This window comes from Ceratotherium simum, chromosome 8, assembly GCF_057802395.1.
Source record: "Ceratotherium simum simum isolate JZ-2026a chromosome 8, ASM5780239v1, whole genome shotgun sequence".
NCBI lineage: Eukaryota > Metazoa > Chordata > Mammalia > Perissodactyla > Rhinocerotidae > Ceratotherium > Ceratotherium simum.
In genome coordinates, this window is record NC_141907.1 from 82,524,418 (window position 1) to 82,541,798 (window position 17,381).

The 17,381-nt window shown below is 37.8% G+C and overlaps 1 protein-coding gene across 2 annotated transcripts in view; it reads left to right on the plus strand.

Annotated features, from left to right (window-relative positions):
- The window catches only part of MTTP (microsomal triglyceride transfer protein), a 55,203-nt gene that overhangs the window by 28,106 nt on the left and 9,716 nt on the right, over positions 1–17,381 (plus strand). For both annotated transcript variants that reach the window (XM_014787910.2, XM_087434631.1), the window contains 7 exons: positions 3,140–3,308; positions 4,175–4,282; positions 9,515–9,727; positions 11,238–11,449; positions 13,535–13,632; positions 13,727–13,848; positions 15,278–15,505. In XM_014787910.2, the coding sequence (XP_014643396.1) occupies positions 3,140–3,308; positions 4,175–4,282; positions 9,515–9,727; positions 11,238–11,449; positions 13,535–13,632; positions 13,727–13,848; positions 15,278–15,505 (1,150 nt within the window). The remainder of the gene's footprint in view (positions 1–3,139; positions 3,309–4,174; positions 4,283–9,514; positions 9,728–11,237; positions 11,450–13,534; positions 13,633–13,726; positions 13,849–15,277; positions 15,506–17,381) is intronic.

Genomic DNA, 17,381 nt, shown 5'->3' on the forward strand with positions numbered 1-17,381 from the left:
TGTAGGTCCACGCCCGGGATCCGAACCTGCAAACCCAGGCCATCAAAGTGGAGCGCGTGGAACTTGAACCACTCAGCCACAGGGCCGGCCCCAAGAGTATGACTTTTTCCATTGAAAAATGTGATTTCATTAAAGATTCAATGATCACCCCCATTGAAGCTGTGTTTTATATAGAAAACTGAGAACTGAGGTAAACAGCCAAAAGAATCTAGAAAAAAACCTGTGCATTATTTGAATATTTGGTGAAAGTGTGATTCATTGTACATGCCTAATAGAGTTGACTTAATTCTCAAATTTACTTTACCTGTAAATACAAATGTTTTTCGTCTGTAATATAGAATTTGTAAGTGCAAGTTCAGCTGTATGATATCAATTATCCAAATGATATAGAACATGGCTCAATTCATTTGACAAAGTCGAAACTAGCCATTAACGTAATCAAAAGTGGTAATTGGCCAAGTCACACGCATGCACACACACACAGCAGCAGTAGTCACTGAGTTCAAAGGACTTCATTCTCTAAGAAGAAGAGAATTTAGCTTTTTCTCTGAGAAGTCTGTTTGTTCTTGATTGTCTTTGTTATTTACTTGCCTTGAGGACGTTAAAAAAATTGATAGGAATTCCATATGACTAACCACAGTTGGTTGCTCTCTTCAAAAATAAATATTTAAGCCAGAAGTTGAAAGATATACAAACTCATAAATTCTCAGACCCTGTTATAATCATAGAACTGTAAAGTATATTTGTAGGGTGATTTGTCTTTATATCAAAGACGAAAATACTGACAAGAAAGTGCAAAAATTAGCTATTAATTTAGAATAGAAATTACACTAAACCTTAACCTGGTTTGTATGCTAGAAATCTTAAGGCAGCAATAATTTGGATAACTTTATGTGTTTGATAAATCAGATTATTTTCAAAATATTGTATCATATCATCTTTAACACACATGTGGCGGGCCAACCCCCTGGCTTAGCGGTTAAGTGCGCAAGCTCCGCTGCTGGCGGCCCGGGTTCGGATCCCCGACGCACTGCTTCTCCGGCCATGCTGAGGCCGCGTCCCACATACAGCAACTAGAAGGACGTGCAACTGTGACATACAACTATCTACTGGGGCTTTGGGGGAAAAATAAATAAATAAAATTAAAAAAAAAAAAACACACATGTGGCATAGTGTAGTAGAAAGGATACTAAGATGAACTAAAATCAGAAGACCTACTATTAAATTCTGATCTCCAACAGCATATAACCTTTAAAGCAAGTCATTTACATTAAGCCTCTCTGAGCCTCACTTTCAAGATCTGTAAAATACGGAGAATAATTCCTTCTATTTATTGTAAGATAGTGAAAGGCAGGGTTGTGGAACGTAACATTTCCCAAAGTGTCTATTGTGCATATCCTGTAATTTGCAGAATATTAACCAGCATGCCAAAAGAAAAGGATTCTGTGAGGAGCAACTGGGTTTGAAAAACACTGGGTAAAACCAAGTCAAATAGTTCTCTTTGCTACAGAAATTTTCAGCATGTTTAATCAGATAGTATTATGTATAAGTTTCCTTAAATATCGTCTAAACTTACATGACCTTGAGAACCCCTCTTCTTAAAGCATTTTGTAGGGCTAGAGTTGCACAGGAAACACTTTGGGAAACAGTGATGTCATTAAAAGATCATGGATTCCAGAGTCAGAAAAACCTGAGTTCCAGTCCAGCTGTACACTTGCCAGCTATGGGCCTTTCAACAAATGACTCACTACCTCTGAATCTGTTTCCTCATGGGTAAGGAGGCATATTAGTATTAAACTGGCAGAGATGTTCAGTGGATTAAATGAGGTGATTGTAGTAATAACAGCATATATTTATTGAGCAATTACAATGTGCCAAGCACTATTCTAAGTGTTTTACAAAGATTTTGTAATTTAATCCTCCCAACAATCCTAAGGTAACTACTGTTTTTAGCCCCATCTTATAGATAAAGAATTTAAAGCAAAAGAGAAGTTGCCCACCTAAACTTTCTAGTGCAGTGCTGGCATAATAGTCACTTAATAAGTATTATCTCTCAATCTTTGCTTTATTCACCAGGTTTTTGTTAGGATCAAAATGATATAGTGCAAGTATATCATTTTTTTTTAAGTATAAAGCACTAACCACATGCATGGTGTGCTTATCTGGATGTGGAATATAATATTTACATACATAATATGTTCATTAGTATGACAAGTAGTTTCAGAAATTTCATGATACCAGACTCAACCAATCAAAGATTCTTGATGACCAGAATATGTAATTAGAACTTTCTGATAGGACTTCTGCTCTGCCCACACATAATCATTGTGGTTGAACTATACCATGGTGCTTTTTATTTTTTAAAAAATATGCAAAACTTCTCCTTTAGTACAAATTAAAGTTAAAAGAATTTTCCATCTTTCCATTAAATAATCCTACCTCAGTAAATAAGGCATTTGGGAAATGTGTATATTTGCAAAGCTAATTAGAGAATGAGAATCCATGTTGGGGACCATGGCTTTTATGTATTACTCATGTAGAAAAGAAGTAGAACCTAATTTGTAACTTTATTTATATAATTTGTGTGTGTGTGTGTGTGTGTGTGTGTGTGTGAGGAAGATCAGCCCTGAGCTAACATCCGTGCCAATCCTCCTCTTTTTGCCGAGGAAGACCGGCCCTGGGCTAATAGCATCCGTACCCATCTTCCTCTACTTTATATGGGACACTGCCACAGCATGGCTTGACAAGTGGTGCATCAGTGCACGCTGGGGATCCGAACCTGCAAACCCTCTGGCCGCCGAAGTGGAGCGTGCGCACTTAATCACTACACCACCGGGCTGGCCCCATATTTATATAATTTTTATTTACAAGTCTCCAAATTATATTTGGCTGAGGCTAATATAGTAAAGTTAGTTTGTATATTCTGAATTAACATTGAGTTAGGGAGAAAAGAGTTAAGGGAGAGGTTTAAAATAAAATGGGTTTTTTTTCAAGGTCATTCACTTTTTTTTTGTTCAAATAAAAACATTTCACTTCTTTAGGAAACTCAAACCAATGGAGAGTCTGTGAATGGTAGAGACTTTAAATAATTTCTTAAGCACCATAAACATTGATATCCATCACTGTGCCTTTTTCCTAGTCCTCAGCTGGTGGATGCTGTCACGTCTGCTCAGACTCCAGACTCATTAGATGCCATTTTGGACTTTTTGGATTTCAAAAGTGACAGTAGTGTTATCCTCCAGGAGAGATTTCTCTATGCCTGTGGATTTGCCTCCCACCCCAATGAAGAACTCCTGCGAGTCCTCATTGTAAGTCAAATGGACGCTGGGGAAATAAAGGCTCCTAGCTGCTAAAAAGCTCATAAGAATCTAACCAGTAAGTAAAAGTTGCTGGATCAGAATGAAGGATGAAACTAGAGCCTTCTATTTACATTCAAATTCTATTGGGCTCTTTTTTTATCCATTAATCATTAACTGTATAGTAAATTATTTCAGATAATGTCCTCTTCACAATTCCTCTAAACAACATAACTATACTTTATGGAAATTTAAAGATTGTGTTCACCTGTCATATAATGTGACAGGACAAAATTTCAGATGGGAGAAGTCTTGGTTATGCTTCAAAAATTGATTTTAAAGGATTTGTTTTGATTTCAAAAGTCTTCATTGTATTTAATGCACAGTACATTGAAGAGATACAGTTCTTTAGATATTAAAAAATTTATATTAGAAATAAAAGCTAGACTTCTCTTGGGTCCAAAATTTAAAAACAAAAAGTATACTTACCCACTTGTGATCTAGTGGAAGAGTTCATAATCTTTTTGGAAAATGGGCCCATTTGAGAATCTGTTAAAGCAATGAAGCCCCTTTTCACACATATATAGAGTTTTACAGACCATTTTCTTGGTTCACTCACCCAATGAACCCAATCCATAAACCTCTGGGGAGTTCATAGACCCATGTTAAGAATATCTGGAACGGGGAGATTCTATTAACTCTTCAATTCAAAGTTAGACAGTGAATGTCTAAGTGTTCTCAAAGCAAAATTCTTAGTTTGCAATCTAGAAATATAAAAACATTTCCTCAGGCATTGGTTACTTTGTCTCTTAACTAAAAATGTCCTTTGGAAATATTTAAATGTTTTGGTAACCCATTTTATCCCTGTTTGGCTACAGAGTAAGTTCAAAGGTTCCTTTGGGAGCGATGACATCAGAGAAACTGTTATGATCATCATTGGGGCCCTCGTCAGGAAGCTGTGTCAGAACGAAGACTGCAAACTCAAAGTGAGTGCAAATCTGATCTCAAGTCTTATATGTATAGTTCCAGACCATTCTATGTCCTACTCACTGTGTTGCCCACCACTGGCACCCCTAATCCCCCTTACCCTACTCTATTTTCAATATTTGCTTAGCAATTATTGCCATCTAACATACTTTATAATTCAGTTATTATGTTTATTGTTTATTTCTCTCTCCCACTGAAATGTAAGCTCTATGCAGAAATAGATCTTTGTTCAACACCAATTGCTTAAAGTGGTGCCTGGTACATAGAAAATGTTCAATGAATACAAGCAAATAGTCCATTAATCCCCCATCAATATATATTGAGTGTCCACTATATATCAGCTTTGAATGCTATGTATGGTATAGTTCTTGTTTTTAGAAAAATATCTACTCTAGGGCTACCTCCTAGAGCAGAACTTTATCTATAGTAGGTGTGGTTTGCAGTTTTGAGTTTTGATGGTGGGAATTTAGTTACTTCTAATTACTTAGAATTTTACATTTTATTTTTAATTTCATTTGCTCAAACCTTCTCCACTTGCCTGAAGGGACTATCATTTTTAACATCTTTCTCATTAAAATAAAACAAAACCCTCCATGAGCATAACTAAATATGGAAAATCCAAATGGATTAATATCCAACACAGCCTATCTTTCTATAATGCAAATAGATTAATGATACTGAACAGGGCCGGCCCCGTGGCTTAGCGGTTAAGTGCATGCGCTCCGCTACTGGCGGCCCGAGTTCGGATCCTGGGCGCGCACCGACGCACCACTTGTCCGGCCACGCTGAGGCCATGTCCCACATACAGCAACTAGAAGGATGTGCAACTACGACATACAACTATCTACTGGGGCTTTGGGGAAAAAAAGGAGGAGGATTGGCAATACATGTTAGCTCAGAGCCGGTCTTCCTCAGCAAAAAGAGGAGGATTAGCATGGATGTTAGCTCAGGGCTGATTTTCCTCACAAAAAAAAAAAAAAAAAGATGCTGAACATACAAAAACATAGTCTTTTTTTCTGTCCACATTTATTATACAGCCAGCTTCCAGTCAGCATTTTTATTCTATCTCCAAAATCATCACTATATTATTTTGCTTACTGAGTGCTTGCTATTAAAAACAAGAGAGAGAGTGTTTTTGAAACCAAATAATTCCAAAAGAGGCAACTTATAACTAGAATGAAAACTAAGTATGAAAAAGATCACTAAAAACAATGGCATTGAAAATATTTGATATCAGCTTATTAAGTTCTGGCAGAAATCAAATTTGCATAATTTTTATGACATCAAAGAGTTATGACTTCTTAAATTTTTTAATTTCTGCAATTATTTGAGTAGCTGGTTTACTTTAGCAATCATATATCAAACATCTTGGCTAAAAAGAAGACTCAAATATAAAAACATCCATTCAGCAGTATTTAATGAACGTTTACTCTGTGCTAGGCGTGATGCTAATCCTGTAATATAAAAATGCACAAAATATTCTACCATCCTCAGAGAACTCCTAGTCTATCAACCACCAACATATAAATAATAATATTGAAATATAAACAGAATGCTCTGAGAATACAGAGATGTAGCAAACTATTCTGTTTGGGGGGAAGGTTTCACCAAAATGGTAATATTTGAGTTTAGTCTAGAAGAGACAGGTGAAGAGACAGTAGTACAGAATGAAGGACATTCTAGGAGAAATACAATGTATGGAAAAGCCCAAAGTCAAAATGGGCCTGGTATGCTTGGGAATAGTGAGAAATTCTGTGAGGCTGGAGCACAAAATATCTATGTTTGTAGGAGAGATAGGTGAGAGTGGAGATGCAGAAAAGGGGAAGAGAGAAGAGAGGTCGGCTGGGTCTTTATTAATAACAGGCTAAGGAGTCTGGCCTTCATTCAACAGAGACAAGGGAGAACAATGCAGTTTTTAGGCAAGAGAATGACAAGCTCAGATTTTCTATTTGGAAGGAAGCACGACGGTATATGGACTGGGTGTTGGCTGGATTAGAGCCAGTGGGATCTGGTCGCAAACATTTGCAACAACCTGGGCACGAATTAGTAAAGGTCTGGATTAATGTAGGGGCAGTAGGGTGAAAGAAGGAGACAGATTCAAGAGCCATTTATGAGATAGAGTTAATAGTATTTAGTTACTGAAGGAGTGTGGGGAATGGGAAAGACGTAAGAATCTAGGTGACTATTAGGCTTCCAGGTTAGGATACTAGATGTATGGTGATGTCAACCACTTAAGCAAAGTTTGTAGAACCTGGTTTGGGAGTGGGAGGAGGGTAGAACTGTTAATTTGTTTTGGCCATGTTAAGTTTGAAATCCTTTGGGCCACCAAGTTGAGTTGTCCAACAGGCAGATGGCCACACCCGTCTGCAGCCCAGAAGAGGAGTCAGGGCCAGGAATAGACAATGGATGAAACCTTGGGAGAGAATAGAATATAGCGTGAGAAGGAAACTGAACCAAGGATTACATTTAAAGTCCTGCTGATAATGGAACAGCCTAGTTCTCATCACATCTTTAAAGTTACCTTGTAGGTAGCTGTAAACTATCCACTATCACTATCATTCAATTTTTTAAATGTTTTTGAGCAATTTTTTTAAAAATGCATCTTGGAAGATGATTAAACTTGGCCACCAGAGGGATTGTAGTAAATTCACATTTTCTTTTGAACTTTCTGCTATAGAATACTTATCTACCTTTTGCCCAAGTGAAAGACACATGAATAGAAAGAAAAAGATGTATTCTAAGTATGAATTTAACGTGTCTACTGAGTGCACAATACTTACACTACCTAAAAGGTACCTGCCATCCTATTGAGTGCTATAGCTTTTCAGCAGTTACTGGCATGAAAGCTACTGCCCTATGACTGTCTGAATGACAGCTAGACAAATTCACAGAGTACTAAGCCCCCTATTTCTTTGTTCTATTTGTTTTTTGCTTACATTTTGACCTCCCTGCATCCTAATTTCCTTTTTTCCTTGAATTTGTGTTTGAAAAAATTCAAACCTACAAAAAAGTTGTAAAAATAGTATAATTCCATGAACATTTTTGTATACACTTCATCTATATTTGCCAATTGTTTACATATTGCTATATTTCCATGATCTCATTCCGTTTTATTTCATTTTGGTTGAACCATTTGAGAGTGAGTTGCAGACATCTGACATCTGACATTTTACCCCTGAATACATTTATTTCTTATTACTTGAGTGCTGTTGCGTGTAGGCTCTAACGATGGACAAAATACATATTTTTATGTTTATTATATGGTGAGTTCATACTGCTACCTTTAATTCCAATCCAATACGACAAGGTTCTTTCTCCCCTTCCCCCATTCCATAATTATATCTTCCTTCTTCCACAGTGAGAACACTAGTTTTCAAGAACATCAATATATTGATTCATTTGGTCAGTCTTAGAACACACACAAAAATAGTTTTGGAATTGCTAAGTCAATATCACTTCAAAAAACAAACTGACTAAATAAAGTTCAAGACTTCATCACAGTTCTCTTTGTCCTTAGAATATATCTCACTAAAGGTGTACAGAGTTCTATATTCAAAAGTCTCTCGGATTCTTTTTCTTCTCTTCTGTTTAGTTATGGTATCAGTTTGATATACACTTCAGTTCATTTGTTTCTGTTTGAATTCTATTTTAACAATCTTCAATCCTTGTTGATTTAATTTTATTTCTTGAGTATGTGAAAAATTAACATGGTTCGAAAGGCAAAACTTTATTCTGAAAATATTCTCAAAGAGGTCTCCTTCCGTTTTCTACCCCTTCACCTCATTCTCACCTACCTCCTTTCTGGAAACAGGGTCATTAGTTTTTGATTTCCCCTTCCTGTGTTTCTTTTTGTGACAGTAAGCAGATGTACACACACATTCTTACTTCTTTTTCTTGCACAAGATATAGCATTTTATATACACTCTCTCGTATCTTATTTTTTACATTTAAAGTACACCCTGGAAATCTCCCATCCTGGTTCGCAGAGATTTTTCTCATTCCTTTTTACAACAGTCTAGAAGTCGATGCACCACAGTTCATTCACATCTCCTATATATGGTCATTAAGTGGTTTCCACAATTTTGCTATTACAAACGATGCTGAAATGAATAATCTTAGGCATATTTTTTTCTTATTGTTGGAGATGTAACTTCAGGGTTAGGGTTGCTGGATCAAAATTCAGATTTGTTAGCTTTTGCCAAATTATCTTCCACAGAAATTATACCATTTTATGCTTCCACCAGCAACGTATGAAAATGCCTATTTCCCCACAGCCTCTATAACAAAGTATGTTATCAAACTTTTGAGTTTTTTTTATCAATTTGATAGTTGAGAAATGGCATTTCTCTGATTACACATGAAGTTAGCATCTTTCCTTCTATTTGGGAGCCTTTTATATCTCCCCTCATTCCTCAACTCTCTCTCTCTCACCCCCCCGTGTGTGTGTGTTTGTATGTGTGTGTATCTGCAGCCTAATTTCAGAGTTTGACAAATTCTATAGATGAATTAGATCTTAGGAATCTTTATTTTAAAGATGAAATTGAAGATCCTAAAACATATGTAGTGACAAAGACCAGAACCCAGATGTCCCTATTTCTAATTTGCTTTTCCATTAAACTATTAACTTGTATTCAGTTCCTTTTCTTCTAGGCCAGGAAACAAGGCCTTTGCTGATTAAAGAACATATTTGAAAAGTACCTAGCAAAATACCTGCCACATTCAAGAAATATTTCTTGAACTGTATGGTAGTATTAAGCAAATTTGGCTTCAAGTGGAAATAAGCACCTATTAAACATTTAGAACAAGACCTGGTGGAGTTCTAAGCACTTGCACCAAATCGTTACTTAAGAGAAAGCGTGTGGCACCGCTTAGGCGCCATCTGACTGTTGCTTTAGAATTTCAATGAATGGGCAGTTTTATGAATAATCAATCACACGGGAATTTTAAAAATGATTTTATACATTCAGAATGTGCTCAAAAGGTAAATATGTCCATTATTTATTATACTCTTTGCTTAAGAATGTGTTGATGTATGTACTTTTTAAAAACACACAACACCCTTACCAAGCTTTAGTTGTTTGTTTTCATTCTGTGCCTAAGTCAGGCAACCAATGCAAAGCTTTTTAAAACTTTATGTTGTTTTTTTGGACCTGAGAGTGAAGCCAGTCTTGCCCAAGCCTTGTGTAATGAATGGCTAGGCATATGTCTGAGGTAGTATGTGATTTTTTTAGGCAGTGGTAGAAGCAAAGAAGTTAATCCTGAGAGGACTTGAAAAAGCAGAGAAAAAAGAGGACACCATGATGTACCTGCTGGCTCTGAAGAATGCCCTGCTTGCGGAAGGCATCCCACTGCTTCTGAAGTACGCAGAGGCAGGGGAAGGACCCATCAGCCACCTTGCTACCACTGCTCTCCAGAGATTCGATGTCGCTTTCATAACTGATGAGGTAAATTCCCCAAGAATATTTGCAACATTCACAAAAGGAAAAAACATGCCTAAACATGAGTCAAATGCTGTCACCCTATTTTTTTCCATACTAACAATCTCTCTTTCCTGTTTAGGAATAACTCTTAAATTGGATTTCAGGCTATTCTGAAGCAGCCTCACATTTTGAATAGATAATATTCTATATCCTGAAGCATAAATATTGAAGCACATTCTCTTATTTTAAGAAACAAGTTCTTTTCAAAAATATCTTTACTTCCATAAATTTTAAGGTGCTGTTAAACTTTTTGACACTGAAATATCCTGGCTTAAGTATTACCATGTTGGTTCCTATAGCTACATTTTCAGGAAGCCATCTAAATTAAATTTTTGTTAGGGCAGAGCATGTTTATAAACCTCAAGATAAACGGTCTACTGAGCATGATCTTTCCAGTTTGCAGCTAAGCACCTCCCTGCCAGTTTTGTGTCAGAGTTGGTATGCTGCCAAGCATGATGGGCTTTTGAGACAGACAGACCTACATATATATTCTGGCTCTGTCCCTTCCTAGTTGTATGTGCTTAGTTAAGTTATTTAGCGCCTATATGTGTGAGAACAAGGCCAACAACATGTTGGGGAGATAGAAAAAGGCAGAGGGAAGAAGAACTGAAAGAAATATTTACAAATGCCTAGTACAGAACCCAACACACCACATATTGTTAGGCAATGCTAGTAACCAACTAAATTATTTATTGCCACAAAATGCAGTTATTTTGGCAGATTTTCTTTGGTGTTAATGTTTTGTTAAAGAAAAAGAAAAGCCCCCTAATGTAACCTGTGAACTTTGAGTGATAGTGATGTGTCAATATAGATTCATCGAATGTAACAAATGTACCACTGTGGTGCAGGATGTTGAGGAGGTTGTGTGTGTGTGTTGGAGGAGGGGAGATGGGAAGTAGGGGATATATAGGAACTCTCTGCAGTTTCAGCTCAATTTTGCTGTGAACCTAAAATTGCTCTAAAAAATGAAGTCTATTAATCAGAAAAAAGAAAGGAGAAGGGAAAATTCTGAAGTACTTCATTGCAAGGAAATATCGGTTCATATAGCCATCTCTCCCCAGAGCCCCATTGCACATAGCAGTAGTATCTTTAAAAATCTATATTAGTTCAGTAACATCTAACTAATATGCTACAATAATAAACGAGCCTCAAAATCTCAGCTTATCAAAAGTTTATTTCTCATTTATGCTCTGCCTAATGTAAGTAAGTGAAAATGTGGCCCTAAGTTCGCTACAGTAGTAGAAGAAAGAAAGGGAGAAGGCACACCAGCTCTTCACTGCCTCATCCCAGAAGTTACCCACAGCAATTCTGTTCACTGTCCATTAGTCAGAACTGTGGCCCCAACCTAAGTGCAAAGAAACCTGGGAAATGTAGGAACAGATGTACATCTTTAAGAGCACTAACTATTCCTGCCACAGTATCAATTTTAAAAATCTAGATGTGCACTAACTAAACTTGAACATCTTATGAACAGGTGAAGAAGACTTTAAACAGGATATACCACCAGAATCGTAAAGTTCATGAGAAGACTGTGCGCACTACTGCAGCTGCTATCATTTTAAATAACAATCCATCGTACATGGAAGTGAAGAACATCCTGCTCTCTATTGGGGAGCTGCCCAACGAAATGAATAAATACATGCTGTCCATTGTTCAAGACATTCTACGTTTTGAAATGCCTGCAAGGTATGGTACAGTGCACCTGTCTCTGCTTGTTCAAGCTTATTTGTGTATTGGTGTGGTACACATGTGGCTAATAAGAATGGTGTGATCATTATGCTGGGTTATGTTGCATAAAACCAAAGAGTTCGCCAAATTTCCCATATGAGAGCTATTTAGTGAGCCAAATAAAAGAACTTCATTTTGGCACTATGCTTTGGAACTCTGGGTATGATTTTCACTCTGGGGTTCCTGTTCAGTCTGGTAAATACATATTGCCAAATGTTTGCAATGGTTTAAAATTCAACTACATTTTTAATAGGACTATTTTTATAAATAACACAACAAAATGATGTAAGTTCTCGCCAAATGGTCTTTCATCTCAACTTTCCAAATGTTAAGGATCTTTGAAGCCTCATTTATTACAGATCAAATTAATTTACCATTTAAGTTTAAAACCTTAGACATGGCGCATGTTTTAGGACCAAGGTGTGAAGCAGGGATCAACAGCCTGCGTTGCACTTTTACTGGATTCATCTTCCTTCCAGTTCCTGTCTCCTCCTGAATTCACTGATGTCCCTCTTCAAAGCTGCTCCCCCAAAGCTCTCTACACCTCCTCACTACATCAGAGGGCTGGAGAAGGAATTTCCGTTTCCCCTGAGTCACATGCAGAGCACTAGCCCCAGAAAGAGTCAAATTTGAGCATTCCCAGATGAAAAGGAAAACAGACATAGGGGAGGGTGGAAAATAGGTAAAGAGAAAGGAAAGTTTTTAAAAAGGCAGTAAAGATTGAAGGAAAGAGAAATAAGGAGAAGACTGAAGGAACAAGAAACAGGGGGAGTGAGTGGAAAGGAGAAAAGAGCAGGACAATAAGGAAGATGGGCAGAACAGATGAGTGAGGGAGAAAGAAGCAATTTCTCAGGGACTCCTGGGGGACCGAGTAGACTTCTGTGTCTTCGTTTACTTTTAAGGGACTCTGTGGAGGGGATCCTGGGTGTGTTTGCTGCCTTTGTCTGGTGAACCCAGTGATTTAGGGACAGTGATGAGGAGGCTGCAGGGTAGAAAACAGCCTGGGAAAGGTGAGGAAGCCATCGCGAACACTGCAGGTCAGGTTCTCAGAACTGAAGATGCTAGAGTTGGAGGGACACGAAAGGCCAGCTCACTTGGTGTCTCTCTCCAGCGTGGGCATCTAGTCTCCTGGCAAGTGGCGTCCAGACTTTGCTTGTGCCTCTCCAGTGGCAGGAGTGCTCTGAGGAGCTTGTATCATTGTTCAGAGACTCGCACCGTTGCCGTCGCTTCTTTGTATAAAAGAAATCTCCCTGTTGGCCCTGGTTTTATCCCTGGAGTAAAGCAGAGCAGGGCTAATCATTCATCCACTTGCAGGCCCTTTGAATAATTGGGGACGGCTATCTTGACCTTCCTCATGTTTTCTTCTCCAGGTTAAAATCTTATAAACGAGTGTTATTGTGGGGAAAACATATAAGGTTACCATTCCCTCCTTGCAATTATTTTCTACCTCAGATCTAGATCCAGATGTCTGTAGTTGATTATATTAATGTTTTTTGCTGTGTTGTCATATTTTATTATTACTGATATAATTAGTGTTAAGTAGTCAGGAATGGAAAGATTGCAACACTATTTAGATAGGTAGACAGGATAGAAGAACATGGGGTAAGGCTTAAGACTTACTTTAGAGAAGACAATGGTTACTGAGATGTCTCTTTAATTGAAAACTACATAAGTAGAAGAAATTCTTGGAAATTTGCTGTTATATGTCACTACAACATTGAACAACAGAACCATGGTGATTCAAAGAACACGTGTTGTCTACTCCTGAGGTGTGTCCGTCGGTCACTTCAAGCCGTCTCATAGCTAGGCGTCCTCGCCTTCTGTCATTTTGATACCACACTGAATTTCAAATATCTGAGGAATGAAGGGGAAAGCCCTAATCCCAACGCTGGCACTTCAGCCAGCACCTCTCCAGTCTTGGAGTGGCACGAGGAAAATTTGGCCCCCCCTCTTTTTTCCACTGAGGTTTGGATGTTTTCCAAATCTGACTTGGAAAACAGCCGTTACAATGAGTGTGCAGCTTTTCCCTTTCCTGTGTTGCAGCAAAATGGTCCGTCGAGTTCTGAAGGAAATGGTTGCTCATAATTATGACCGTTTCTCCAAGAGTGGATCGTCTTCTGCCTATACTGGCTACATGGCACGTATGTAACCCAAAGAAGGGTTCTCCCTCCATGCCCTTCCCCAACTTGCTATTGCTGGAACTCTTATTAAATGACAGGGCTTTTTTGTCATTAGGTAGTCCCCACTCGGCAGCTACTTACAGCCTTGACATTCTTTACTCTGGTTCTGGCATTCTAAGGAGAAGTAACCTGAATATCTTTCAGTGCCTTGGGAAGGCTCATCTTCACAGTAGCCAGGTAACTCATTTTCCGTTAATTTTGCTTAATAAAGTATGTAAGAAATGAGGCTGAGGTAAAATAAAATATATACTGATGGTAACACTATAGAATGCATAAGTTAATTGTGGCTTCTGCTGTAAGTCACTCACGATTCCGTCATCTACAAGAGGCTGTATGGTTTATAATCCCAGAGAGAGTTTCAGACATGAACTTGAAACCTAAGTAAGTTGACTCACTGGATTTGCCAAACATCCATTTGTCATTTCAAAGGTATACATATTCACAAAATTGAAATCACGCCAGTATTTCTCACATATTCTTTTTAAAATATTTTGTTTTTATTCACAGACGTATTTCTTAGAATCATATATTTAATTCTAGAATTAAGAATTCTAGATATTCTAGATAAAGAAACACCTTTATCTAGGTGTTTCTGTGAAGAGACTGATTCCCCATAATAAAAACTTTCATAATAGCATATGGCTTTCTAAAGAGCCAGTCTATATTTTTCAATACTGCTAGGAGAGAAAAGAATCAAGTGTCAGCTTTTGACAGCTAGTTGACTTCCATCTGTTTGGTTTTGTGACAATCTATAAAGGCTTCCTAACTATGAAATATATTTTCCTTTTAGTTTTTATGCATATCAAATTATGACCTTCTAAATAAGCTCATTTAAGATTTAAAAATTATCCAGTGCTATATAAACTTGAGTTTGTATCAATATTATATTACCACACCCTTTGATAGGACTCTAGTCAGAATACTATGCCCTTCTGTCCTGAGGAATTGCCATCTGTTTTCTGACATGAGCTCTGAAATGCCAAACACCCGATGGTTAAGGGGCTGGGTATGGAGGACAAAGAAGATGCAGGATTCCTATGTATGGCGGAGATCAGGATGTGAGCCCATCATCTTTTCCTTTGGCTAGAGAGAAAAGCTTGACACAGAAAGTTGTGAGTCATGACTTAGAGAGTTCCACACCCTCTCATAGCAGAAGCCTGAGGTCGACTGCCCCAACACCTCTCCATCCCCTGTTAGGGGCTCTACAGGATAGCCCAGCTGTTATGTTCGACAGTCCTGGAGAGACTAAGAGTCTCTAGGATGACGCATAAAATGGAGAGCTCATGGCCTTTGTAGTCAGACAGAGAGGGTTGAATCCTGCCTCTGCCATTTGAGCATTTTTTTTGCTTCATCTACAAAATGGATAAAATCATATGTACCTCAGAGGGTGGCTGTGAGGATCAAATGAAGAAAACTAACTTTCCTTATATTCAGGCATAGAGTTGTTGTTTTGTTTTTGTTTATTTATTTACTTTTTGCCTAGCTGCTGCCGATATTTGAATTTTTGACCCCTAGAAAAATTCTAGCTGTAGCTCAGAAGCTTCACCATCACTTACTTAATAGGTGGGAAGCTCATATCATGACTGTTATATCCATTTTCCCCTAGGTAGTCATTGAAGCACAAGGACTGGAGGCCCTAATTGCAGCCACTCCCGATGAGGGGGAGGAGAACCTTGACTCCTACGCTGGCATGTCAGCCATCCTCTTTGATGTTCAGCTCAGACCTGTCACTTTTTTCAATGGATACGGTGATTTGATGTCCAAAATGCTGTCAGCATCTAGTGACCCTATCAGTGTGGTGAAAGGACTTATTCTGCTAATAGATCATTCCCAGGTAATTCATTCATTCTGCAAGTATTTGTTGAATCCTTAAAATGTACCCGGCACGTTTTCAGTGTGCTCTATGCTTGGAGGATACAGGACAAATTTCCACTCATCCTGGAGCTCACATTCTAAGCATTCAGCCCTTTTTCTATTGGTGCCCTTTCTACTTTTCTCCTTTGCTGTAGGTAAGCAGGGGTTTTGTTTGTTTTTTAGGGGTTTTTTTTTGGCCTTTATTAACTGATTTAGAAATTTCACTGTTGAGGCAAAAGAGAAAATACTCAATGTCAATTCAATAAAACTGAAAGGAAAAAAAGAGAAAATGCTTATGCTAACAGAAACAAGAACTTATGGAGAAAATAACCTAGGATACAACAGAGCAGAGATGGCATTACGTCTTCACTTGGCTTTTCTGGGCTCGAGTGCGTAGATGATATTGATTGTGAAGGCTGGCGCTGAGCTGCATGGCTTCCCATGTGACTGATGACATTTATCATGACAACAGTGATGAAGATCCATAGAGTGTGTTATTTTGACCCTGCCAAATTAGTAGAGGTACAACCACTGACACCAACCACGTGTTTCATGGAGATTCTTTGCCCCAAATTCTCATGTTCACAGAATCTTACAGAGGTTCATTCATTATCAGAGAATAGGAGTACTTTCATTCACTTGAACTGCATTCTTCAGAATGGTTTTCAATTTTTCTCACCCCAACTGTTACATTACTGTATTAAAGGATGGCAATACTATCTTCTGTGCAGTAAGAGTTGGTTGACCAAGATACTATGGAATGGGAGTGGTCTGCCTCATTGGATTTTCTGAGAAATAGAAGAGGATTAATCTGAATAACCTTTGAGTTTGAATGTTTGATGCTTAAAATTTTTTTCTTTAATGGCTTGACTTATTTCCTGCCTTACTAAGCATAGCAATGTAAAAAATGGAATATTTGCTAAATAAGGATCTTATGGGAAATCCTTAAAGTGATCACTATGAACTCTAATTCATCCTTAGGATATTGAAGATATATGAGGCGATTGGATTAAAATTTACAGACAGTAGGATTTGCTTGGGAAATTTGCTTTTGTGGTTTAATAAATTCACAGGTAATAGCCTAGGTTTGAATTTTGCCTTCACTAGTTACTTTCTGTATTCTCTTGGGCAGTTGGTTAATAGCTTTAAACTAGGATTTCATACTAATACAGTAGTTCTCCCCTTATTCGCGGTTTGCTTTCCGTGGATTCAGTTACCCACGGTCAAACCCAGTCTGGAAAATAAAACTAGGTCACAATGCCTACATCATTCACCTCACTTCATCTCATCACATAGGCATTGTATCATCTCGTCCCATCACGTGAAGAAGGGTGAGTTCAGTACAATAAGATATTTTGATAGAGACCACATTCACATGTGGTAACTTTTATTGCAGTATATTGTTATAATTGTTCTATTTTGTTATTAGTTATTGTTGTTAATCTCTTACTGTGCCTAATTTATAAATTAACCTTTATAATAGGTATGTATGTATAGGAAAAAACATAGTATATACAGGGTTTGGTACTGTCCATGGTTTCAGGCATCCACGGGTCTTGGAAAATATCCCCCACAGATAAGAGGGTACTACTGCAAAGTGAGGCATTTGGAACAGATGATCCAAAGTTTATACTATCTCCATTCTTTGCCAGATAATTTGAGGATTCTGATTTGTTGGGTTCTGATTATGAAATGGTGGATTTTAAGACCTGAGAGAGACCTTAAATATCAGATTTTACTAAAACTCCTCCCAAACATTGTTAGTTGGAACTAAATGTCAATTCCCCATCTTTATTATTCTTCACAACAGTTCAGGATGCTGTATATAACAAAAAAGCCAATTTAGGGTGGCTTAA